The sequence below is a fragment of the Dipodomys ordii genome, unplaced genomic scaffold, assembly GCF_000151885.1.
Source record: "Dipodomys ordii isolate 6190 unplaced genomic scaffold, Dord_2.0 Scaffold2, whole genome shotgun sequence".
Taxonomy (NCBI): Eukaryota; Metazoa; Chordata; class Mammalia; order Rodentia; family Heteromyidae; genus Dipodomys; species Dipodomys ordii.
Genome location: NW_012267218.1, coordinates 35,077,162 through 35,104,356, shown reverse-complemented (window position 1 = coordinate 35,104,356; position 27,195 = coordinate 35,077,162). Strand labels below are relative to the sequence as shown.

The window sequence follows — 27,195 nt, the reverse complement described above, 5'->3', positions numbered from 1 at the left end:
AAGACACCAAATTAAGATTATTATTTCCCTTCTCCTGTTTTCTGTTGGAATTATGTTACAATTATTGTATTCTTCCAATCTTCTAGCCTTGTACCTTTATTGTGTCGGCTTTTATGTAACTCTGTGATTGAAAGAATAAAGCCCCAAATCTTGGGCACAGGTGTCTGTTTCTCCACCCCGTGAAAGCATCTTTCCCAGGCATCACCATTCCCAGGATAAGCACCTTGCAACCCAGTTCAGCTTATACTCACCATTCTCTTCACACACTGTGCACTTCCACGCACAGTACACTTGGCTCCTTAGTTTCTGTCTTTTTCTTCATTCTGGGAACCATCTTCCTCTGGCAAAACCCAGCCCAGGATCCAGCCCTGATGTTCAGTTTCCTGAATCTTATCATGTTGCTTGAGCTTGTGACACTGCTCTGGTTTTTCTGGCAGGCTTTGTCTACCTAGCATTTAGAAGTACCCCAACATCAAGATGGACATTCCTTGGTGGTGTCATGATGTCATTTCCCTTGTAACTCTCACACCTTCTCTTGACTCCTTAGATACTTACTGAGGCCAAAATTGGTCAATGGCAGCATATACAAGTGAACAATTCCTTTTCTCTTCTGCTCATTTTTCTCCTCCCATTGCTGCTCTTTCATTCTCTTCCACCTATTCATCTTTGTCTCTTGAGTATCACAGTAAAATAAATGTGCAATTGTACTTCTATAAAAGCAGAGTATGTTCATAGAAGACTTGGTATGGAAAAGGCAGGAACTATTACTTTTCTGATTCACAGTCCTATCACTGCTCAACAGCAGTGGCTCAATAAATCATTACCAAAAGAGCCAGCAGAGGACAATGACAACTGTTCTATGCCCGTGTTGTGTGGCACATGGTTACTAAAAGTTGATGTACAGATTTACATCACTCTCTAGCTTTTATAAACTGAAATATCAGCATCAACTATTGAACGAACAATAAGAATTGTTTTTCTACTACTCTTTAGTGGCTTCTATTATTAACTCAAATAAGTTATAAGAACAATCTGGGGTTAAGCCTTATGGAGAAAAGAAGCAGGGTAAACACTTTTGCATTTTCTAGTAAGATCAGGACAAGACAGGAAGAAACTTTCTACATTTAGTAACATTTATTTATGCATTCAGTATCAAGTACATAAGTGCAAATATCCAGAGTCCATAATTAAGTCCATTAGGAACTACAGAGAAAGTAATACAAATTGTAATAAAGTTAACATGCTGGTAACTTTTGAGTGACCATACATGTAAATCAGCCCGTCCATCCCATACAACAAAAGGACTGTGTGTTCATGTTGGGGTGTATTCATTTAATTAAGTTATACAAAACTGATTACCATCAACTGCTTTTTAAATTATATTTTTTATGTTGTATGTGTTGGAAAAATGCTAAAACATCAGTCTACAATTCTATATAGTGTTATTAAAGATTAATCCAACCAGCAACCCAAGGACATATAAGCGATTTCCACTATTGCGTCAGCTCACTGGGCAGGAGAGGACTAGCTGCAGGTTAGAAGCTACAGAAGCACTGCAGAGAGGAAGAGGAGGAGGAGGGAGAGGAAGAGGAAGAGAACACCATAGAAGAAAAGATAACATGGGCTCTCACCATCATGCACTTTTTTGTTTTTTAGCAACACAAAATTAAAAACCACATCTAATACACTTTTCTCTATACTTTAGTGCTTGACACAAGTGACTCAAATATTCTAAGAGTACAGAACAGCCTAAAAACAGCTGTTTTAAGGTTTGCCTCTAAGAGTATGGTAACTGGGAGGGAAAAATGATCGATTTGCAGTAACGAGTCAAAAGAGAGTGGTTACCACAGCAGACATCCCTGTTTGTATTCTCTTCTTGCTGGGATGTCCATTTACTCAATGTGCCTTTTGGCTCCTGGGATTTTAGCCTGAATTCTAAAAAGAGAATGATAAAGAGGTTACCAGTGAGATCATTTTATGCATTCATTATGTTGCACTCATTAGCCAAGTGATCAAATAGTTTGATATGCTAAAAGCCATTATAATTCTTTTGTTTGTTTTGTGCAAATGCTGGGGCTTGAATTCAGGGCTTCATCCTCTTGATTGGCTGCACTCTATCAATTGAGCAATGGCTTTTTTTTGCTGGTTAATTGGAGGTAAGAGTTTCACAGAATTTTCTGCCTGGACTGGTTTCAAATCACTGTCTTTCAATATCAGCCTTCAGAGCAGCTAGGATTAAAGTGTGAGTAACCAACACCCCACTGGTGTTATAGTTTTAAGTGTGTGTCTAAAAACTCTTCTACCAGGCAATAAAAAACAAGTGAAAATTGAATAATGAATGACTCAAGAATATTGTGTTCTTTAGGCTATAACTTTTTAGGTAGATAACTATATCAACTTTTTGCAGGGAGACTCTAGAAGCTAAGATATAACAAAGGTGCCACTGATCATGTAATTTGGGGCATTTCTACAAGAGACCAAAAGTACAGTAACCAGGAAAAGTAGCATATACAGAGTTGGTTCTGGATTAAACCAAAATAAACAAGTTTATGCCTATGTTCGCATTAGGCTCTGGTAGCTTATGCCTGTAGTCCTAGCAACTCATGATGCTGAGTCCTAGAATTTATGGACTAAAGCCAGCACTGAAAGTAAGGTAGGTGAGACTTTGTCTCCAAAGTGACCAGCAAAAAGAGGGCTGGATGCTAGCTCAAGTAGAAGAGCTCCAGCTGAGTATACATGCTGAGTGATTGTATGACAGTACAACGTGCCTAATACTATAACAAATAAGATAATCAAATAATCCCACACAAACCTATGTGTGGTCCAACTGCCCTAGAACTGGAATTAAGAAAATTGTCTTAGACTAAAGTATACTATTCATTCAGTAAATGAACATTTTTGGGCTTACAGACTCATCTTTAACATGTGGGTACAGATTAGATATTGCCATAGCTCCTAACATTCTGCAATGCTCACACTATGGTTGCATTACTGTAGGATGGGCTTGCACTTTCGAATTTGAAAGTATATGAGTCCACCAGGTAGATTTTAATCCTCTGGGCTGGGCACCCTTCCACGTTCTAGAATTCCAGGTTTAACCCAGGGGAGAAGGTACTTGCTTTCACAGAGTTTTTATTCTTGTAACAATTAAGTAGAGAGAAACAGACAAGAAAAGTACACATGGTGACAAATGGTATAAAACAGAGGAAGGCAGTGTGATTGAAAGTTAGGGGCAGTATGGTAAAGTGAGTAGTGCTTACTTTAAATCCACTGATCTGGGAAATAGATGCCTAGAGGGCAGGCAGGAGTCACTACACAAAGATCTGGAGGTGAGGGGCAAGAAGAGTAGAGGCTGGTGGGCTCAGTGTGTGGAGGGGACAGGCCTGTTAGGTAGGTAGTCACTGGATGGTATTAGAACTTGTGGGCTATGGTAAGGGGTTTAGATTCTCTCCCATGTAATGGCAAGCCATTGGAAAATAGATAGTGATGGTGAGTGTTTAAAAAAATGGGGAAATTAGAGAAAGCAATTATAGAGGGATTCCAGTGCCAGATGAGCATGGTCAGGGTGATGTGTTAGACATGAAAACAGCAGGTGACAAGTTTGGGATCTAGTTTGGAGATGGGGCCAGCTTGTTGATGGATTGAAAGCATGGACAAGGGGAAGAGAAAACAAAATTAAAAAGATTGGTTTTGGTCTGAGAAGCCAGGTGAATGATAAGGCCATTCATCAAGAAAGCAAGGATTGGATGAAAAAGAGGTTCTGGCTGTGGAACTGCAAGAAGACTGCTTAATGTTTTTTTTTTTCTTTCATGCATGTGTTTCTAACGCATTTATAAGATTATCTCTTTGTTGCTTTGTATGTCCCTCCCCCACAGTATAAGCCCCGCTTTCACTATATTTGATGTCAGTATAACTTGTGGAGGAGATGGGGAAAAACAAGTTGTTTAAGGATTCAGGTGGACCTGTTGCAACAATGAGAAGTACAAATTGTCATGTCAAAAACTTTACAATGTCGGTGGGGGGGGAGGAGGGGAAGGATTGGGTGGGGGGGAGGAGGGAGGCTGGGAAGGGAGGTGAAGGGTAAACAAAGGAGGAGGCTGCAATGCTTGGTAAGAAATGTATGAATTATCCTGCCCATGTAATTGTAACCCCTCTGTACAGTATGTTCACAAATAAAATAAAATAATAAAAAAAAAGAAAACTGAAATCCATGGACATATAAGAAAATATCTGTTAGGCGTGCATAGAATTGATGCTCCCTCAACAAGGCTAGAAATTTTACTTCTTTCGGTCTGCTGGGTTTTAGGATTTCTGTTTTTGAACAATGTTCCAGACTTGGGTCCTACCAAATTTTATTCTACACCATGCTGATATTTCTTAATATAAATATTCTTTATTTGTGTAATCATTAGGTGTTGATTATACTTGGGTCCAAGCTCATAATTTTAAGCATTTTTGAAATAACTTACAAGGAAAAACGTAAGGATCAACTTTGTATACATTTCAGGAGAGTACAGCAACCTCCTAGCAGAAGAACTTTGAAGTGTTTATCTTTTGGATTTTGTGTTTGTTATACATTTTTGAGCATTTAAACTCCCTCTCTGTATATTTGTTCACCAGCTAGGTCCAGCCACATAATTATCTGGTTACTAGATGAGTTTATGCTGACAAAGTCTAGTCCTTTGATGGCATGTATTTGTAGGTGAAGATGAGTTCAACTGTTGTTCAAAGCAAAACCTTGAGTAATATTAACAACAAAAAAACTACCATGGTAGGTGGCAACAAGCCTAAAAATACCAAGTGAAAATTGAGGGGAAATAACTAAATTAGATGAGCATATTAGCTAAAGATTTTTTTAAACTGAAGTGTTTACCTCCTAATATATTAGGTAGCTCAAAAAATATGGTCTGCTAAATACTCAGGTTTAAAAAGCACTAGTATCAGTTCAACAAACAAATATTTGTGGAATTAAATAATGTAATTAAAATATTTAGGTGACATAAATTTTAGTCATTTTGCAGTTCAGAAGTATCTTAATGCTTTAAAAACTGGTGTTATTGTTTAAAAACTGAAATTGTTTGCTAAACTAGTATTTTTTTTTCTATTTCAACTTATTGTTTACTTACTTTTTCTAAACTAGTTTTCCCTTACACCTTATCTTGGATATGGGCTGGTCCTGAAGTAAGGCTTAATATTATTCATTCATTAAAGCTCACTCATTATGACATCTGAAACAAGTCATTCAAGAATTAAGAATTTTGAAATTTATACTTACCTTCTGACCTAGTATGACACAGAGAGAAATGGATGTAAATCAAACTATTAGTTTACCATCTTGTTATAACATGTGACTAATCCATTTGTGTGACTCCTTTTCATGAATTGCACTGTGAAACTTACTTTGCCACCACAGCATTTATGTGGGTCCTCACAAGTCCCAGATATTGGTCAATCTGTGCCTAGGAAGAGAAAGAAATCATGAGTACAGCCAAACACGATGAGGTCAAAGTAGAGCAAGAATGCCTGACATGCACAGAACTTACCTGGTGCTTAACGTAGACTACAGGTAGAGTGAACATTGAAACCACAGCTATGAGGGAAAAAAAAACACAGAATTAAAACTCTGAGAGTCGCCAACAAGAGTCAGCTTACAGACACATTCAGTGTAATGTTGCAATATCATAATATTGCTGGAATAAGTAGCACTTTAGTAAAAGATGATGGGGATGTATGTGAGAAAAACAAAAGAATGTTGAGTTCTCCACAGATACTGTGCTAGTAGTCCTAGAATGAAGGTGTTTGGTCCCCAACTGAGATGAAAATAAATCTCTTCCCATAACTGCAAACTGATACATAGTAGAAGCACATAAAATCAGATGTGATTCACAGGGAAAAAAATGCCTTTAGACTTAAAAGTTTACTATTAATCATATATATAATATATTTAATATAGTATATTGTTTAATTGAGCTATGATGGTAGGGGAAATGATCTATATTCCAGGATATCCAGCATTCATTCCTAGGAATATATCAAAGCAAGCTTACATATAATAGCTTGGGAAGCATATTCTCTCAGAGAAAATTAAAGAAGGCATGGTCCCGCCCCCTCCCCAGTCTGTTCTTACCCATGAGCAGCAGGGTCAGGCCATTGAAGAGAGCGCCAACATAAGTCAGAAGCCACATCAGGACTGCAAACTAAAGGAGGAAAGGATGGTTAGGGCTCCTAAAAGCATTCCTGACAGATAAGAGTCCCATGTCATTGTCTTTTGTTTTAGATTGGGATCTAATTATTTTTTCTAGTTAGCATTACCTATTCATTTTTTTCTAATTAGAATTTTAATTAGATTTTTTTAAAGATTAGAGTAAAATACAGTAGGAAATGCATTTCAGTAAAACAATTTTCATAGGAAATGAAAGAGCATTAAGGAGTTTAAAGACCATTATGGAATCATAGAAAGAGAATCTTCTCTAGTTCTCTTGGATTTTTTGGAATCATGTTATGTAAGATTTGAGGGGCTGATGATATAATAGTCTAGGCCTGGGTGTGTACGTGGGGTAGGGCATATGGCCTGCAAATTATCCTTGATTTAATTTTGTATAGTCCCAAGAACTGAGAATAATTATTACATTTCTAAAGTCAAATAAAATAAAAAATGTTTTGTGACATGTGTAATGATGTTGAATTCCGTTTTTAGTGTTCATCAGTAAAGTTTGATTGGGACACAGTCACAATCCTTCATTGACAGATGCTGTTTTTGTTGCTTTGTGCTTCATTGCCAAAGTTGAGTAGAGATGCTCTGAAGTTAAGACCCAAATATTTCTTCTCTAGCCTTTTACAAATAAAGGTGGCTGACTCCTGCTCCATAATTTTTTACATTTTACGAATAGAAACATTACCTTAAGAACACCACAGCACGTAGTTATTATCACTCTAGCTAAGTTATGATATAGTGAGTTCTTATTCTAGTGAAGTTTCTTGTAGATCAAGACCACATCGCTTAGTCTTTCCTCTGTTCTTCCAGGAACACTTACCAGGCAGTCTCTGGTACAGAGCTCCTAGAGAGCAGGAACATTCTCACAACCAGTACCCCCAACCCTCCCTGCCCTTTACCCTCACCCTACACTCTGATCATGGCCTTGCTGAGTCAGGATTCACCTACTTGAATTTCACATGTAACTTGAAGTGAGGCTCAAACATTCTGCTCAAAACTATCCGGTGGATTCAGTGAAAGTACCAGGATGAAGGCCTGGGTGGTCTGGATCCTCACTTCATGCTGGGATGGGCACACTCCTGCCCTCCAGACAGCTCTGCCTTAGTGACTGGATCTGCTTACCACACACAAGGCTCTGAGTTTCATTCTCAGCACTGTAAGCAAACAGGTGTCTCAGCCTAAAGACATCTAGAGGACTTACTATTTTAGGTGATTCAGAGTTTCTTTCAATGAGGAAGTGTGCAAAATTTTCACATTTCCCTGACTAGATTTCTATTTTAAAATCTTGGCGAATTGGCTGAGGAATTGAAAATGGTTAAGGAAAGATACCACAGTGTGCTGTAAAAATGATAAAAATAGTTACTGTGTAACGTGGATTTGGTCCAAGGCCTACCAATGACTACTGGGCCTCGGGTAAGTATCTTAACCTCTCTGGGATACAGTTTTGTTGTCTGTAAAATAAGAGATTGGACTGTATGAACTTTGTGATGCATATAACTAGATGATTTCTGAGTAGACTATAATCAACACTTGCTTTGTAATCTCTGTGATGTGGCAGTTTACAATATTCTTCCTTTAGGGAAAGCAACCCAGGATTGCCATGCAAAGGGCTTAAATAACCATACTTTTAAGGAATCCACCAGGTCCTGGACAAGGAAGAGCCTTCGGAGTTCTTTCAGCGTGCTGTTCACATACAGCTGCAGGCAGTCTGTGTACTTCTGGACCTGCTCCTGGGACAGGGTGATCTCAAGCTCCAGGTAAGTCCTGTCAACAGATCATCCCCAGAGATGCATTAGAGGGCTGTACGCGGGCGCCAAGCAATGCTCCAGGGACAATGAATAGCTTGTCTCCTGGATTATGGCAGCAGGGTGCAGGGTACCACACATGCCTACTTCTAGTGCATTGGGAACTTGGGATATTGCAATTCTTTCCTTCCACCAAAGGCAGCATTACAGAGGAATCTGAGAGCACAGAGAAAAACCAGTGCAAAAGAAACTTGTTCATTTCAATTGTCCACTCATGAGTGCATAGGGATGAATATCTTTAAGCTGTTGAACTATTTGCAAATTCTAGCTGCTAGTCATTGTTCCTCACCAGACATCTAAGAATTCTTGTTTAAATTCTAGAACTTCCAGGTTTATCCAGAGAGCAAAGAAAACCCAAATGATCTGCACCAGTGAAAATATTCCTTGGTTCTAGGGGATGGCGGTTTTAGTAAAGGCATTTTCTATTTGCTCAAGCAGTTAAATTAGACTCACAGGCAAGAAAATGCACAAATTACAATATATTTGTATATAAGATAAAAATAGGTGAAATCATCTAATGTATTCCTTTTCCTTGGTCATGCTCCTCCACCAAGGGCCAGCCTCCCTCATCTTGCCTGCTCTGTTCTACAGAATACTTAAGAGAGCTTAAAGGGCTCTAGGAATTGTGATGAAAGAGTAGGCAGCATTTGGCTTAAGCTGTAGGAAGTGTTAAGACAGAATGCCTTGTCCCTTCAATGATGAGTCAGTGCCTTTGGAGTTGACTAGGTTAAGGGGATAGAACACTTGGGCTGAGATTAGTGGTCTTATAAAAGGGATCCCAGAGCGCAACAGGGAGGAATAAGTTTCTATTAACTGGGCGGGGAGGGGGTGGGGGGTGTTGGTTCTTGGAGCTTAGACTTAGGGCTGGGCATTGTCTCTGAGCTTTTTTTGTATATATTTTTATTGTAAAAATACTGTACAGAGGGGTTGCAGTTACATGAGCAAGGTAATGAGTACATTTCCTAATGAGCATTGTTACCTCCTTCTTTGTTGTACCCCTAACATCCCTTCCCTCCCCACCACCCCAACTCCTCCCTCCCTGCTGCACTCCCCCACCCCCTGCCAAAGTTGTAAGGTTTGTTTTCAACAAGGCTCTCTCCACTTCTGGCTTTTTTGGAGTGGTTAATTGGAAATAAGAGTCTCAATAGACTTTGTTGCCCAGACTGGCAGATCCTCAGATCTCAACTTCCTGAGTAGCTAGGATTACAGGCGTGAGTCGCTGACACCCACCTACACTTCTGTTCTTTAAGTCATCTAGTTTATGGTACTTTTTCAATGTCACCTGAACTGACTAAATGAGGGAATTTGTTTTAAATGGTATGACTTTTCTCTTCTTTAGAGAAAATACAAAATGATCAATTTTCCTAAATAGTGCATTCTGATGAAATAATATACCAAGTCAGACATTTCTTTTGCTAATAAAAATGACTTTACCAAAAGCAAGCTTGATATTTTAAATTTGTCTCCTAAAGAACGATAAAGTACTTGAGCTCATTATAGATACACTCTTGTTCCTTTTACTAGGTATTAGAAGAAATGAGCGGTGTAATAGAAAAGTCCCCCATGTCATGTTTCAGCCTTGAAGGATAAGAGTGTAGCAGAAACACTGTCACAGGGATAGTGGGACCTCAAATGGCTAAGGGCAGAGGCCAGGGGGGATGAATAAAGATAGGGATAGGTCACAGGTCATATAGGCTAGGAACATTAAAGGTAAATGTTTGTGCATGCCTTATTAGAAGTGAGAAGACTCCATGTCTCCTCTCTCCTAGCCTGTGAGAGGGGAACTTACGTAGACAAGTTACTGTATATCCCAGATGACCCATTAACAGCATTAGAAGGACTGGTACATCCCTAAGGCAAGAAAGCCCAGACTATACCTGTATTCCACATCGAGGTCAGGACCCAGAGGCTGGGAAGGAAGGTCTGATGTGTAGCTTTTACCTCTTTGTCCACAAAGTCTCATAAACAGTCATCTTTATAACAGTCATCTCATAAACAGTCATGCTTTGAGTCAGCTGACTAATGAAGCAGAGCTAGGGTGGATGCAGTGGTGGCACTGGTGAACTTTCCAGGGCTGGCCTAGAAAGTACTCTGCAGCATTGGCTACCTACCTCATCCAGGACTCAGAACTGTCCCTCGGTGTCAAAAGATAAGGTCATGCAATGGGCCTGCACGGATCTCAGGGGAGCTAGTGAGCAGGGGGGAGGGCTGACACTGGCAGTAGGTGTTGCAAGTACCCAGGTTTACCATCTGGAGATGGAGGATAAACTGGGGGAACTAGGAGGAGGTAGCTGGCCAGGCTGCCATTGCTCTCTGACATACTATATGTATCCTCTTAGTGGACTGCCCCTTAAAAGAAATTCTTTGCTTCAATATCCATTCTAAACAGATTTCCCCACATGAAAATGCAGAGAAGGAAGGGCACAGAATGAAACTGTTCATTAAGCTTGATCCTGCAGTGTTAAATTTCCAGAGATGGCATGGAAATAATAGTCCAAGACTCCACACTAGGTCCTGGCTACAGGACCTTATGTATGTATTGTAACTTCCTGGAACTTGAGTTTCCCATTGGTACATTGAGACTACAATGCCTCCCTGCCTTCCTTTATAGCATTGGTTGGATTAAGCAATTGTTGGAATACTCTACAAATTATACAACATTATATACAGATGAGGGATGATGATTACTATTCATAATGAATTATAAAAACTCAATCCAGGGAGAAATATTAGGATGGTGATTTGATTTTTGTCACAGAAATCTACCAGCACTGTTAGATACTAATGGCAAGTGTTGGGGGGAGCCTCTAGGAGGTCTTCAGGATTCCAGAAAAATACCCTCAGGTGTATCTGTGGGCTAGGGAAGAGCCTAGGGCAGGCAGGCAGGCAGGCAGGCAGGCAGGGATGGGGCACTCACTTGAAAGGGTGGCCTTCATCGGTTTTCTGTACAGCTTGTAAAACAGACTTGTAGATACGGAAGCTGATGGTGGCCGAGAGCGCAGCCAGGGCCAGGTAGGCGATGACGCTCACCACGCTGAACTGGGTCAGAGAGAAGAGCAGCAGCAGGAAGCTCCCAAACACAATCCCCGTCTGCTTGATGTCCCGCCAGTACAGCAGGTCAATAGCTGTGGAAGAGGACACATACACACACCTCATGAACCCTGCTTGTGCTAGAATGAGCTGCTGGTCATCTGCCCAGCTGTTGGGGCTGCGGGCTCCCACCAGGCACTGAGACTGCTAAACACAAAGCAGTGGACAGATGCCTATAGCAGCAATTTCCTTTGGGAAAGATGGAGGATACTTCTCCACATTCACAGATAAGACTCCGTGGACAGCAGTGCTACAGAGGCATTGCTGTGGGCTACAGCATCTATACAGTGGCTGGAATTAGGCGAATTCAATACAGAGGACTATGTGAAGCCCCTGTGCTCTTCTTTTGGAGAATAGGGATTACGTGTGCACCCTGCTATCCTGGTGACAACTTTCTCAGTGGCAGCCTGTATGTAGATTCATACATCAGCACCCCTGCTGCTCAGAAGGGCAGCTTTTATTTTTGCAGAGAGAGTGGTGCCTTTGGAAGTATGAAGTCAATCTGTGAGACACCAGCTTCACAGATGCATATGATACAATCCATACCGTACACATTGGGATGAAGACATCACCCACCTCCTAAACCCCAGCAGACCTGAGCTGCAGCGTCAACAAATCCTGGGGCTGACATTTGCATTCAACTTTTGGACAGCATGACTTGTTTACTTAAATTCTATGACTGAAAAAAATCTGGACTGCAAGTCTGAAAATTGACATTACATTTACATCATCTTTTTTCAGCCTATAGCTGTGTTCAAAAGAATAAGGCCAGATGCAAGAGCATAGCTCAAATGATATGGCAGCTACCTAGCAAGTGTGAAACCTGGAATCCCAGTCCCATGAATCAATACATAAATATGGTGCCTAAGCCCTGAGTTCAAGCCCCATTACTAACAACAAAAATAAATAAATAAATAAACAATACTATAGTGTTTCACACGTGGTATAGAATGGAAATATTTTGAATATTTCAGTTGCTAAAAAAAAAAAAAAAGAAAAGCACATGAGGCTTGCTGACAAAGCTCTGCAAACTTTTTTTTTCTAGCCAGTCCTGGGGCTTGAACTCTGGGCATGGGCACTATCCTGAGCTTCTTTTGCTCAAGCTGAGTGCTCTACCACTTGAACCACAGTGCCACTTCTGGCTTTTTTTTTTGAGTAGTTTATTGGAGATAAGAGTCTCACAGAGTTTCCTGCCTGGGCTGGCTTTGAACCACGATCCTCAGATCTCAGCCTCCTGAGTAGCTAGGAGTACAGGCGTGAACCACCAGTGCCCAACTGCAAATGTATTCTTTAATTTGGCAAATGACAAATGGTCTTTACACACTGTTATTTTCAATCAGGAAGAGAAAATGTTATTGTCAATCAGGAAGAAAAAAATCAGAAAAAAATGTCCCATGTCATAACCAGATGTAAACCGCAGTAGCTTAGACTGTAATTTCCTGTGCACAGTACTGGAAGACATCTGGTTTACAAGATTAGATTCCAGTCACTTGCACGGGGTGAGGCAAATGGAGGTGATCAGGTAGGGGGAGCAGGACACAGCTCCTATCATTCATCTGAATGCAACTGCTGAAAGACCAGTGCAGGCTGAGAATCTCTTGTCCAAAATGTGTGGGAACAAACATGCTTTGCATTCTAGAACACTGTTTGGATTCTAGATTTTTTGGGGGGGATTCTGGCTTATTTACATCTACAGAAGAATATATCTTGGAAACTGGACTCCCGTGCTAAACCTGAAACTCACTTCTGTTTTAAATACATCTTATACACATAGGAAGGTAATTTGAGACAATATTTTAAAAGTAATTTTATGCATAAAACAGAATATCACCATATGGATGTTTCCACTTAGGTAGCATGCTGATGCTCTAAAAGTTATAGATTGTGGAACATTTTGTGTTTGTGAATTAAGAATGGTAACCTTCTATGGTTACCATGGCAACCTTCCAACCTTGTACCCTAGTGACAGTCCCAGGCTAAAGAGGTGACGTGGAATAGGGCTGGAGCTAGGTGCTAACCCTCCTCATGCTGGCTTGGTACAATTCAGGGGCTGAGAAGCAAGGGACTCAACAATGGGCTCATGATGACCTCCCATTATGACACTGGAAAAGGAATTTACTCCCTATCCACTGGCCCAAGAGAAGTGGGAGGAGCCCCACGGAAGCCTGGTCCCTCTTGGGGCTGAATGTAGGGGGAAGATACAGAGGCAACAAGCCAATCCTAGGTTAACTTTTTAGAGCAGCAGTATCTACCACAAAAGGAAGGAAGGAAGGAAGGAAGGAAGGAGAGAGGGAGGGAGGAAAGAGAGAGGGAGGGAGGGAGGAAGGAAGGACAGAAGGAAGGAAGAATGGAAGGGAAAAAGAAAGAAGAAAGGAAGGAAGGAGGGAGGTAGTGAGGGAGGGAGGAAGCAAGGAAAGAAATATAGAAGGGAAGAAAGAAGGGAGGAAAGGAAGGAAAGAAAGAAAGAGAAAGGAAGGAAGAAGGAGGGAAAGAGAAAGAAAGGAAAGAAAAAAGAAAGAAAGAAAGGAGGGAAAGAAAAAAGAAAAGAAAGAAAGAAAGGAAGGAAGAAAAGAAGAAAGGAAGAAAGAGACAGAAGCTAAGAATAACAGAATGACTTGCATCTGGTCTGGGCTGTCTTGGGTAGTCTGTGGACAGAGCAGTAAGTCACATTAGTTTTGTGTAGCGTTATCTCCTAACAGTTCTATCAGTCCAGTTGCACAGACTGAGGAAGATTTCTACTTAGATTAACAAAAGAATGATTTTAAAACAATGGCCAGTGGATTCTAGGTAGTTTGTGACAGATACCCATTTACCCTCAATTCTTAAATGTTCAAAGCACTTCGTACATGATCACATTTAAACCCCACACTAAACTCCATTAGGTCCAAGTGATAGGTGAGGAAGCTAAAAATTAAGAAAATTGTATCCTGAGTAGGTATTACGAAGAACCAGAAAGCACTCCTAAATTGGTTGCTTTTCCCCAAAGAAAATAGTTGTCTGTCTCATGTGGTATGTTGAATAGAGCCTGGCTGCTATCCTTGAGCTTTTTCACTCAAGGCTAGCACTCTACCACTTAGAACTACAGCTCCACTTCCAGTTTTCCAGTAGTTAATTGGAGATCCGAGTCTCGTGGCCTTTCCTGCCTGGAGTGACTTTGAACTGCGATTCTCAGATCTCAGCTTCTTGAGTAGCTAGGATTGCAGACATGAGCCACTAGCGTGTAGGAATTTTTTTTCTTGAAGTGAAAACAAAGGAATTATCAATAGTTGATCACTGGTTACCTAGTAAGGCCAGGAATCAAGCAATCACAAACCTTGTTCCTTCTCTTAAGAAACTTAAGGCCTAGCTGAGATAACTGTGTGTTCATTTAAATAAACTCTGACTCAGTGTCAGAATATCTTGTGATGTGGGAGGTGGCAAACTTTTAAAGTGAGGACCAAGCATGCCTAGGGGTGGATAAAGGAAGAGGATGTGGGGTAGTTTGTAAATGTAGGGAACAATTTGTTAAGGAGATGAGGTGGATAAAAGGAAATATTATGAAGGGTTAGTTGACAAGAATGATGACTAATTAGCTGTGGGAGAAAGGAGGAAGAGTTAATTATGGGTAGAAGCAACATTTCAAAGCTGGATGATTGAGATATGAGCATCAGTGACAAAAATAGCAAGCTGAGGATGAACTGGCTTGGGGGGAAGATGGCACTTGTGTTTCAACCTCCAGATTCTGACATGAGCCTTGAAAGCAGGCCACTGTAACATAGCCTGTGGCAGGGGCAAGATAGGAGTCACCAAGGAGACAGACTGCCAATTAAACAGAAATCCCCTTTTTTTCAAAATTCTGTGAGGTTAAGTGACTCTTTTAAGTCTTTTAACTCAGTGGACTTGAGTTAAAGCCAATCATATCAATTACACAGTGACATTCGGAAGAGTAAGCACAGCAGACCATTTGGAAATGTAGGCTGAAATTTGGTAAACAGGAGAATGTTTAGAGTTCGGTGTATTCTGGGTAGAAATAACGATTGAAGCCAAGGGAGGGCAAGGGGTGCCATTTAGGATCAAGTCATAGAAAAGAATAAGTGGAACTATAGAAAAAAGGGGGTGGGCAACTGCAGTGTCTAAGGGCACAGCATCTATGGTGATGGGAGTTCCCAGAAGAAAAGCAAAAGCTACCAAGTGGTATTCTGGAGAGAGCAGGGGGGGGGGTTGGGGGGGAGAGGGATGAGAGCCAAGAAAAGGAAGACCAGTGTATTTGCAGCTGGAAGGTCATTCACAGTTTGGCCGAGGGTGGTGTTGGGAGTCATGGGGGTGGAAGCCCCATGTAAGTGGTTGGGGGAGGTTGTGCAAGCTCAAAGAATAGAGATGATTGTGAAGCAGCAGCACATGCAAACTCTTAGGGTGAGCAAAATCTGGGGACGCTGGTAGAAAGATGGATGAGGATTCTGGAGAGAGAAGATAATTGGTTCAGCAAGATCTCAGAGAAGGCAGGACAAGATCCAATGTCTTTTCAAAGAATGGAGAAGAAAAGAGATGGGCGAGACTTTGGGGGAAGGTATGGGAGTGGCAATAGATACGTGTTAAGCTAAAAGTGTCCTGAGCTGCTGGGCACTGGTGGCTCACATCTGTAATCCTAGCTACTCAGGAGGCTGAGATCTGAGATCACAGTTCAAAGCCAGCCCAGGCAGGAATAGTCCATGAGACTCTGATCTCCAATTAGCCACCAGAAAACCAAAAGTGGCACTGTGGCTCAAGTGGTAGAGCACTCACCTTGAGCTGAAGAACTCAAGGATAGCACTCAGGCCCAGAGATCAAGCCCCCGATCAACAACAACAAAAATGTCACTTGAGTTAAGTTGCCTTGATTTTTCTTTGGAGAGTAAGTCCTGAGGTCTTCCTGAGACTGAAATGGTCAGGGGTAGGCAGGAGTTGAAGATAGTAGGAAAAGATGAGGCCTGTGTTGTGCAATACCCTGGTAACAAGTTACAAGAGGCTGCTGAGCACTCAAAGTGGCGTGGTCCCAAATGAGACTTTCTGTGTCAACTACTATATTGGATTTCAAACTTAGTGTAAAAAATTGCAAAACAGAATATCTCCTTAAATGCTTTTCTTTGTACTAATGAAAGGTGAATATTGCAGATATATTGGATTAAATAAAATACAAAAATCTATGTTGCCTCTTTTACTATTAAATATGGCAGACATTTTAGTAATATATGTGACTCACATCCTATTTCTATTGCCCAACAGGGTTATAGAGAAATAGTAAGGATTCCCAAAAGGATGAATGAAAGAAATGTCAAAAAGTGGGTCAAGAATTGATAATGTAGTCAGTAGGGCTGGATTCTGGGTGCTCTGATCAGCAGTAGAAGTAGAGTGTGAGCTCACCCAAGGAGCATAGCCAATGAAGCATACAATTTGAGAGGACAGAATCAAAATGAACAGGCCTGGGACTCAGGCTGGGAATGATGGTGGAGACAGCTGGGGACTGAGGCAGGTGTGAGTGATAAAGGGCTGTGGGTGGTCAGAGCAAGCCTGTGATCCAGACCTTTAACGTCAGAGTGGGAAGGCTGGGAGGTGACAACACTGTGATCAGAGCTGAGAATTTCCCTGTTCCAAATCTTCCAGGACATGCTGATTTTTCACATTTTAACCTTGCATTGGATGTTGTAAACCATTGTGGGAAGCTCTATGCTAGCTGCTATGGTGTGAATGAAAGTCGCTTTGAATTTTAATCCCCTTTGTGAGGTATTGAGAAGGTAGAAACTTAATCTAATCCTAGTGTTTAGAAGTGAGGTCTTTAGGAATGATCCAGATTAGATAAAGTCATCAGGGTAGAGCTTCACAGATGAATACAATAGCTTAGTGAGAACAGACCAAAGCACTTATATACAGAGTGCACAGGGAGGCATATCAAGGGGAAGTGAACCGAGAAAGGACCACTGGATCCAAAGACTGTAAAATCATTTTCTCCAACCCAGCATCTCTTGCGCCATATGATGCTGTGTACCACCTTAGGATTCTGCCAGCAAAAGGCTGTCACCAGACGTGGGTTTCCAGAGTCATGAGCCAAGAAACCTTTCTATAAAATGGTGACTTTGTATTATTAGCCACAGACCACACTGGATCCGGAAAATGAGATATTTGAATAACAGTTTCCTTGGAACCCAAGTAAGAAAAATCGAAGTAACTAACTGCTGCAAATTTACCCCATTAGTCTCTGGGTACAACAAGCAATGTATAACTTTCCTCTCAAGGTCCTCCTCACCTAGAAAAACCAGGTAAGAACTTAAACAGCTGAGCATACATTTGCTATACCTGCTCTTTAGGGGCAGGTATATTACTGTATCACTCTGACAATTATAAAAATGAAAGCTACCTTGCTAAAAAACCAAGAGGCAACGTATTAGTTTTGAAATGATACATCAGTGAATCCTATCAATCCTATCAATTTGATAAATGGGCTTGGTGATGTCCTCTTAGTCCTGATACCACAGATAAAAGAACAGTTTGCAGCCGGCCTGGGACTGACTTAGAGCAGATTCAAAGGTAAACCTGACAGATTGAAGACACTATTCAATGCCAAAACCACTGTTCTCCGCATCCCTGAGATGTAATTAATAACAGAAGAGAAAAATAAGAAACATGATCCTAGGCTGGAATGAATAGCTAACTATGTCAAATTTCTGGATAGAACAGCTCTTTACTGCATTCCAAACTTGTTTTTGATTTGGGAGACTATTTTAGATACATCCAATTACATAACCCAATAGTGACTGCAGTATTTAGAATGTTTATTAAAAATGTATGAACTAAAAAGATATTGGTACAGCTACTTATATTTTATTTATGAGATAAAATGTAGTATAATTAAATAATATAAAATGGCAATATATTGTGCAGAGCTATCTGCATTATTGTGCCATTTTCTTAAATGTGTATTTATATCCTATCTTGGTCTAGAAAAGGTTGCAGGCAGCATTGTACAACTTGCTGTATGACAACTTAGTGCTACTTTAAAATAAAACGGCCAAGTGAATGTCACAGAAATACCATCATTTCACAAAAAGAATTGACAAATGACACACTTGCTTTAAATTCGTCATGTAGTAGAACAAAACAAAGAGAACCATGAAAACAGAGAGCTGATGCTTTTTGTTTTTGTTTTTAAGAAAGGGTTTTATTGTGATAATCGCAAACATGTGTATAGTTGGATCACCCCTAAGTTATATTTTCAGTGTTTGGTGGGTTTGATTACATGCAATGTATGTACTTCAATCCTCTTCACCCCAAATATCCTTTCCTTTCCTCCTCCCTCTCCTATTGATTCCTCCCCTTTGGCATGAAAGTTTCATTATTATTGTTATTATCGTCCTCCCTATTTTATGTCTAGATTCCACAAATGAACACAAATGGAAGAATAATATCCCACAGTATGTATATATCATATTTTAAAATGAATTTAAAAGTCAAACTAAGACCATGATGATTCTTTGTATGAAGTGCTCTACCACTTTGAGCCACTCTTCAAGCCCTGAAGTTATTTTTTGAACTAAGAAGATATAGAAAAGGAATGAGCTTCAATCATTCCAGTGTTTGCCTATTACAATGTAAATGTGATGCTCTTCCTCGCATCAGTTCCCACTAGATTTCAGATCTGCCACTCTACAATTTGGTGAGCAGGCTCTTGAAGAGGAGAGAGAAAATATGACCATGACTGAAGTTTGCTGATTGTGAAATGGTAGAGTTGCAGTAAGTTCTAAAAGATGAAATCTGCTATGTTGGTACTTTTCATTTGTTCAAAATTAACAATGGTATTGGCAAAGAGCTTGTAAATAATGCAGGAATTACTTCCCCTTTTCCTTTTGGCAATATAAAAAATAAAGCATTCAATTATTGCACTTCATGAAATTAAAAACGTTGCTCAGATTTTAAAGTTATAGTTCAAACATATTTTGGCAACAATCAAACAAAAAATCCTTTAATTCTAAGTTCTAAAATTCATAACATTTTTTGCTAGTATTGGGGTTTGAATTCAAGGTCTCCCCATCAGTTAAGCTTGCTGGTGCTCTACCACTTAAGCCATTCATCCAGCCTGGTAGTTTGCTGATTAATTGGAGACAGGATCTCAAGTACATTTCTTTCCTAGACTGGCTGTGCATTTTGATGATCCAGATCTCAGTTTCCTGAGTAACTAGGATTACAGGAATGAGCTATCAGCATATGGCCAATGTTTAAAAAATTTGAAATATATGCTATACATTTATAACGATTATAATTATCAAGGTTTTAAATCATTTTTTATTTGTAACCTAAGCAAAAGGTAGTTTTTTAACTAATCATTAATGACAACTTCTTAGCTTTTCAAATTGTCAGCTTAATAAATAGCTTGATTAGATTTCTCTGAATGGCTGCATATGTTTTCAAAAGAACAGGAAAGGTGTCTATGTATAAATAATGCATGAATCTTAATATTGTAAATATGCGCACAATATCAAGAACAGGTTGAGAAGGATGGGAAAGTTTAGAGTCACATACAATTAATTATTTTCAAAAAGGAATGTGATATTCTGAAGGTCATACACTCCAGGACTAAAATAGATTTTGTTTTACTGGATCCAGTGGATTTTTAGAATTTAAATATATTATAACTAAATATGCAATTTACCTCATAATTGTGTTGCATCTAAAGATGCAAAATAACTGGGTGCAACATATCACTGCAAATATAGAGAGGAAAAAGACAATGAGGAGAAGAGAGAGAGAGAAAAGAGATCTGAAAAATAAAGAAGGAAGTACTTGCTAGCTAGAGTGGAAAATTGCATATACAATCTATTTATATTTATCATAAAATATCAGAATTATATTTTGTTATCAGAATTATTGTTTTAATGAAATTATTATTCATTATGTTAGTTCATGAAATCTGAAAGAAAGGAGAGATTTGAAGGTGTGTGTGTGTGTGTGTGTGTGTGTGTGTGTGTGTGTGTGTATCCTGAACCTTGAACTTAGGGCCTGGGCACTGTTCCTGAGCTTTTGGAATCAAGGCTGGTGCTCTACCACTTGAGACATAGCTCCATTTCTGGCTTTTTTGTAGTTGAGATACGTCTCTCTCAGGTTGTCTGCTAAGCTAGCTTCTAACTCTCACCCTCAGATCTCAGTCTCCTTGGTAGCTAGGATGACAAGTGTGAGCCACACTTGAAGATGTGATTTTTTTTTTCTTTGCCTAACAAAATTTTTGTTCAGATATTGAAATCGAGATTGAAAGGTTTTGGAGAAGCTGCAATACCAATTATGATTTGATGTTACAATCATGCTGTAAAGAAAAATAGGCAGGGAAAAAAAACTTAAGGAAAGCATAAAATGTTCAAAAGTATTTTATAAAAAATTATAAATGGTAAAAATTATAAATGATTTTTAAAACTATTTTTGTTAATTTCTAATTAATGTCCACATGTAACTCTTCAAACAATAAATATATTACCAACACTTCTGTCAATTTTTTTCACTTAGGTTAGGTCATCTTCTAAGAAAAGTTAAATGCTATAGAATCTTCCTGTGAAGTCTAAAACTAAAGTGTCATTAAAAGCTGATCTAACTTACTAGTTCATACGTCTTTCTCTTTATTTTAAGGAAAGCATAAAGTGTAAAGTAACATGTGATCAAAAGCTGTTCTAACTTACTAGTTCAGACGTCTTTCTCTTAGTTTTAAGGAAGGCATAAATTGTAAAGTAACATGTGTCTGAAGTTTCACAGTTCTTTAAGTCTCCTGTTAGCAACTTCCATCTGATTATTTTAAACTATCTTGAAGAACTATAAATCTTATTTATAAACATGATCTTTCATTGGCTACTCAGCCCACTGGCCTTAATTTTATAGTCTATTTTTTAATGGATGCAGCAACATATCAATCAATCAATCTATCTATCTATGTAAATATGTCAAACAGTATTAGGAAATATTAACTCTGGATGGTAGAATTTGGGGTGATTTGTGGCTTTCCTCTGAAATTTTCTTCATAAAAATAATACTCATGATATGGATACATGATCTGTTTTAGGAAAAAATATATATAGTCATTCCTGTCACAGACTGTGAAACATCCCTTTGTAAAGTTTTTCTTGGCAGTGATAATAAATTTTGTAAAAGGCCTTCATTTCCCAGTGGAGTAACTGAAACATCTAAATAATATGCAATTAGCAAATTTGCTTTCCCATTGTATCTCACTGGAATCTACACAAAGGGAGATTTCAAATGCAATTTTACACTCATATTCCAAGTGGAGCCTTATTTTAGATAAAATTATCAATTTTCCTTTATATGTGTGTGTAAAATTGTCTTTGCTCAATTCCCTTTTCAAACGACCAGCCTTTCTTGCAACAACTGTGGCTCATACAGCTCTGTGCTCTGTGTATTCTGGAAGGCTCAGCTCTTTAACAGGGATCTCAAAACAGCCTGGAGAGCCTTGATGTGTTTCCACAGAGCACTGTAGGCTAGCATAGAGTTTTCAAAATGTTTATTTTATATAAAAAATAATAAATGCTTTTAGGTTTGACCTCTGTGGCATGTGTTTCATCCTCCATCAATAGTTTCCATGCTGGGGGAGGCATAACTTCAGAGCATGCCACCCACAGTAAAAGGGAGCCAAAGCTCATGCTTAGCCAAGCACAGAACAGGTACCCACCCTTCGTATTACTATCGATCCCACCAGGTGAATTCACACAGTGAAATCTGGAAAGAGTGACATTTGACTAGACATGGAATTGTATGGATGAGGCTCTGATTCTTTCCCCCGGTACAATATTATTTGGACTTAAGTAGTGTGGTGGAATAAAATGTAGGATTTATGATTAGGCTGCTCTATGTTCAGGACCCAGTTTCATCCTGGGCAAATTACCGATCAAAACCCTCCATTCCCTCCTGGATACTGAGTAATTTTATGGAGGCTAAATTAAGATAAGGTTTGTCACAGGAGTTTAGGACAGTAAGTGACACATAGCAACTATTTATAGGAATTTAGGATGGTGATTTGATGATCATGGTGATTATTATAGGTATCATATGAATTAGATAAGATTGTTGCCTTGCTGCTGGATTTTGTTTTGTCTATAAAGAAGGAATCTATGTGAACATAACTCATTGATGATAAATGGGAGTCCACTTTCTGTCATTCAGCATGAATTACAATGTTGAAATGGCCAAACGCTCTGGATAGGATGCCAAGCAAGTCAGCTTTTACTATTTCAGTCACCATTTAGCACAGAACATTGACCAAGTCACTTGGTTTCCTTAGGCCTTCTGATGGCGAAGAGTAAACCAGACATCTCAAACGAGATGTGGAGCAAAATCAAAGCTTGCGAACACAAGGGTCATTCAGCTCACACAAGCACCCTTACACAGATCACTCATATCTTTAGAAAAGTCCTGGAGGGAAAAGCAGTCCACTGCAGAAGCAGATGGCAGAACAGTGAGAAGTGTGGCCTCTAGCAGTACTAGCTGAGTGCCTGGATAGAAACCTCAGCCATCACCTGGCACATGAGGATCATTAACATTATACAGCACAGGACTTGAGAGGATTAGATGCAACAATGCAAGTAAATCACACAGCAAGAGTGAGCCGTAGGATTAGTATTGTTCACTGTGATTATTATCTATATGGTGCTTATTAAGTCATTGTTTTATCCCATTTCTTTTTCATTGAATAGAATGTGCTTTGATTTATTATTGATTGAGTGCTAGTAGTATAATTTTTTTTCTAAATTAGAAGCAGAATCCTGGTACTTACTAGTCACTAGGTAGAAAATGAACTGTTCCCTCTTGTGGGGACAGGAGGGGAAACTGGGAGAGAGCCAGGGAAGGGAAGAGATGGTTCAAAAAGAATTGAGCTCATTACCTGATTCATGAAAGTATAAGCCCCCTGCACATCACCTCTACAATAACAATAATAATAAAATTAAAAAAAGAAACAGAATTTCCACAGGGTACCATAATGTAGACTTTAACTTCTCTTTAAATATGCTTTTTGTTTGTGTGTTTGGATATTTGGTTTGATTTTGTTGTTTTTGAGACAGGATCTCACTCTGTAGCCCACATTGGCCTTGAAGTCTCTATCTTCCTGCCTTAGCCTCCTGAGTGCTAAGATTACAGACATGCACTGCCATTAAACATTCTTGCCTATAGCCAAGATCATACATATTAATAAGGTTATACATAGTCCTTCTACATGTGCATCGTAATTTATCCTAACTGAATTCTGAATTGGCTATGATTTCCTATTTCCATGAAATATTTTAAAATATGGAGAAAACTTGAAGCATGCATTATTTATCTTTTCCCCCAAGCAAAATCTTCACCTCCTAATACTTCCAGGGGACATTCCTGACAATGCTGTGCTGACTTGTTTTAACTGTATTTACGGCTGACTCAGTCACACTCATGTCATTTGTGTACCGGACTTTTGCTGCCCTATGTGTTCAGCACACTAAAAATTATTACACCAGTGGCTTCAACCCTGGATCCATATTAAACTCACCTGAGGAATGTTAAACAAAAAATACAGATGCTCACTCGGCTCTATTGAATGAGGATCTCTCAGGGCGGGGCCCCGCATCCTTTGTGCGTTTTAAAGCTTCCCAGGGGATGCTAATGTGAAGCCAGGGTTAAGGACAACTGCTTTTAATGAACGTGAGCATAAAATGAAGAAGATGTGCATCTTATTGTAGGTTTAGATAAAAAGTTCTCACACTAGCCTTGGGGGAGAATAATTCATTTCTTACCACTTTTGTGCAGATAAACCCACCCAGTCCGTTTGCACGATAATGGTTTTGTTCTTTCTGAGAAAAGGAAGTAAACGGAAGACAACCAAAGGTCACTGCATGTGACAGATCCTGAATGATCCTCTCGTGTAGCTGTGTTTGGAAGGAAACATGATGGACAATTGATGGCATTTTTGTGTTCATGTCTGATTATAAATGTCTATACATTTAAAAAAAGACAGAAAGTCAACTGAGGGAAAACACAAGATTATGATGAAACAATGCCCTGTATCTCACACAAATAAAACAGGAGAGCTGCCATCTTTTGGTATCCACTTTTGTTAAGAAGAGAAGAAACTCATAATCACAGTCTAACAGCCGGTCTTTATGTCCAACTAAACAATATTATATGAAGCCATGGTTACCAAGTATATTTCTATCTATCCATCTATCCATCTATCTATCTATCTATCCATCCATCCATCCATCCATCCATCCATCCATCTATCTGTCTATCTATCTATCTATATCTATCTATCTATCTATCTGATGGTTCTAAACACATAATGAGAATACCGCAAAGCCTTTCCCCGCTGCCTTTCTATCATCAGCATATGCTATTGTCATCATTTCCTAAAATGATGTCTCTCAATTGGCATGTATTTCTTATTTATTGGCTTTTAAATTTATTGTCCATCTATTTTCTTTTGACAATCGCATTTCCAACAAACTCAGGCAATTTGAAGCAACCTACTGTATTTATGTCATTGACACCCAATGCCACATACAAGAAGCATGCTTTTAATTCGGAGGCTTGTGTTTACTTTTGCTTAAAAAAATTTCCAAGAAAATCTCTCCCACAGAAGCATTAAAAAGGCACCCATTTGTCTTATGATATAAAATTACGAGGGAAAAGATACCCAAGTGTTGTGTTTTTTTCTTTTCATGAACTACTACTCCAGGGTATTCTTGTTCCCCGGAGGGATGCTGCAGGTTACACCAAAAGCGCCTTCTTCAGAACCGAATTTATTACAGTTCAAAAGACATCTCCTTTACAAACACCCAGGTTACAACACGCATTTCATTCCTGCATGTATCTCTTTCTCCTCCAGCAAGGTAAGGGAGGGAATTTCAATGTAACAAAGGAGAGAGATGGATATGTGAAGTATGAGGCTGAATAAAAATGGCTGAAAAGCAATCCAAGCGAGGCTGGAGGGTGGGCCACACCCAGTGCGAATATGGACTGTTTCAAAATAAATCTGTTATACTCCAGGGCTACCTCCACTGTTTGGTTATTTCCCTCCATTTCCGCCACAGTAACCCGTCATTAATAATATTCCCAGGTGATGGGGATGACAGACAAAAGCATAGGAATATTTCAGAGTGAAGCATTCTAATACGTAGCTACGCCATCATAGTTTCAGGATTTGGAAAGCCAGTCTTTCCAGTCTCCTTTGTGTGGCCACAAAAAACAACCCTGAGATGGGTGTGTCCCCTTAGAAAGCTGCACTGGAGCCCTCTCGGCGACTGGTTCTGCCAGGAAAGATTGGGATCTTTGGGCAGAAGTAAATGCACTGAGATGCTTGGAACAATAAGAAAGCGCTTTAACTCTGGGGATGAGGAGAGATTAAACAAGTCCTGAAGGTTAACACCCAAAGAGCTCCCGCAGGAGGCAGAAGATGCACGATCTCCACTACCCGCGTTACACTATGAAAACAAAGGGTGCAGGAGGAGGTGTAAAAGAAAAGGGGGGGGGGTGGAGAGGGGTAAGGGGGAAAAAAAATCAAACACCACCCACTTTGATTTCGAAATAACAGATTTACTCCCCCCCCCCCGACAGAAAGCTCTTGGGTCTAAAGCATGCATGGGTCCCACAGGTGAAACGCTGCACAATGGACGGACGAGTCAGGTTCCCGGGATTCGCGGGCGCCGCAGGCATGCACTACGGAAAGAAAGAGAATACCCTGACTTTTCCAGTTGCTCCACACACAGTCCATCTTGGTGGAATCGGCTGTGGCCTGCATGGTGCGGGCTTTGGGGGACTCGCCGTGGCTCTCCTCCGAGGCGCTGAGCTCGCACGCGGGCGTCGCTGGCCCCCCGGCTGCAGCGGCTGGGTTCGTGGTAGCCTCGCGGCTGCAGACAGACTGAGGCTGCAGCGGGAGCGCGCGGCGGCGCGGCTGCAGACAGACTGAGGCGGCGCGGGGCGGGCGGCTGGGCGCGGGCGGTGCGGGGCGGCGCGGGGCGGGCGGCTGGGCGCGGGCGCCGCAGTTCACGCGCCGCCAGCGAATCAGCGCGGTGCGGCTCCGGAGCTGCCTGCGCGCGCGCGTGCGTGCGTGCGCGCAGGGACGCGCGAGGGTGGGATGAGGCGCGGGCTGGGTCGCTTTAGCCTTTGAGGATGCTCTGGTCCAGACAGTTGTGTGGAAAAGAGATCTAGGGTAAGAGCGTTAGTTAGAGGGTCCAGGGCTATTCCCGACCAGTATGGTACCGATTCTAGAAATGTCTTACCGACCCAAGAAACCTGTTGGGAGAGGCAGAGTCAGTGGCCTTGGAGTGTCAGGTCTGCAGCACAGTGTCCTCTAGTTGTCCCTTCGGATCGTTCTGTTCCTGATTCTTTAAAAAAAATGCTGGCCACAACGAAATTTGAATTGCTCAAGATCTTTCCAAAGAAAGTGCCAAATTCCCTCCCTCTTTTGGAATATTCCACAGTTATCCAAAACCTTTATCGGCAAGCAACAGTCATAGGAGAGAGATCCTACAGCGTAGTGCCCTGGGGTGGTGCGATTCTCCCTTTACCCAGATACCGTTGGCTCTGTTGCAGTTGAAAGAATCAATGTCACCATGTGGTATCTGTAGGTTCCAGACCCAGGGGACGCTGGCCACTGCAGACCCAGGGGACGCTGGTCACTGCAAACCCAGGGGATGCTGGTCATTGCAGACCCAGGGGAAGCTGGTCACTGCAGTGCCGGGCAGGGGCGATCAGGTGTGGGGACATGCAAACGGAAAATGCAGAAAGCAAAGGGCATTTTGTGTCTAGAACGTCATCTTTGGAACTGGGCGCTGAAGGTGGTGGAGGTGGGTGGTGTGCACAGTTTTGTGTCATCTGAGAGAGGACGCATATTTTCCAAGGTTAGTCACAGATTTTAGGGGTCCCCGATGAAAATGAAAATGCCAAAGTAAGGAATGCCAGACTTTAGCATAAAATACTTGGTCTGAATATACACTAAGACTTGGGAGCCTGGGGACAGGGCCTACGTGTGTTTTGATGAGGAAAAGGTAGATAAAGGCAAAGAGAAAGAAATGTCACGTGGGCATGGTCTGGCTTGGGGTTCCGTGAGACAGGA

General features: G+C 40.5%; 1 protein-coding gene across 1 annotated transcript; it reads right to left on the bottom strand.

Annotated features, from left to right (window-relative positions):
• Positions 1–1,112: 1,112 nt before the first annotated feature.
• Positions 1,113–26,019, bottom strand: Rtn1 (reticulon 1). The gene is made up of 7 exons (XM_013014007.1): positions 25,818–26,019; positions 10,937–11,144; positions 7,840–7,978; positions 6,128–6,197; positions 5,544–5,590; positions 5,401–5,459; positions 1,113–1,935 (listed from the first exon to the last, which is right to left on the bottom strand). The coding sequence occupies exons 1-7, from the start codon at positions 25,876–25,878 to the stop codon at positions 1,893–1,895; spliced, it is 627 nt and encodes a 208-aa protein (XP_012869461.1). The 5' UTR covers positions 25,879–26,019; the 3' UTR covers positions 1,113–1,892.
• Positions 26,020–27,195: the final 1,176 nt, after the last annotated feature.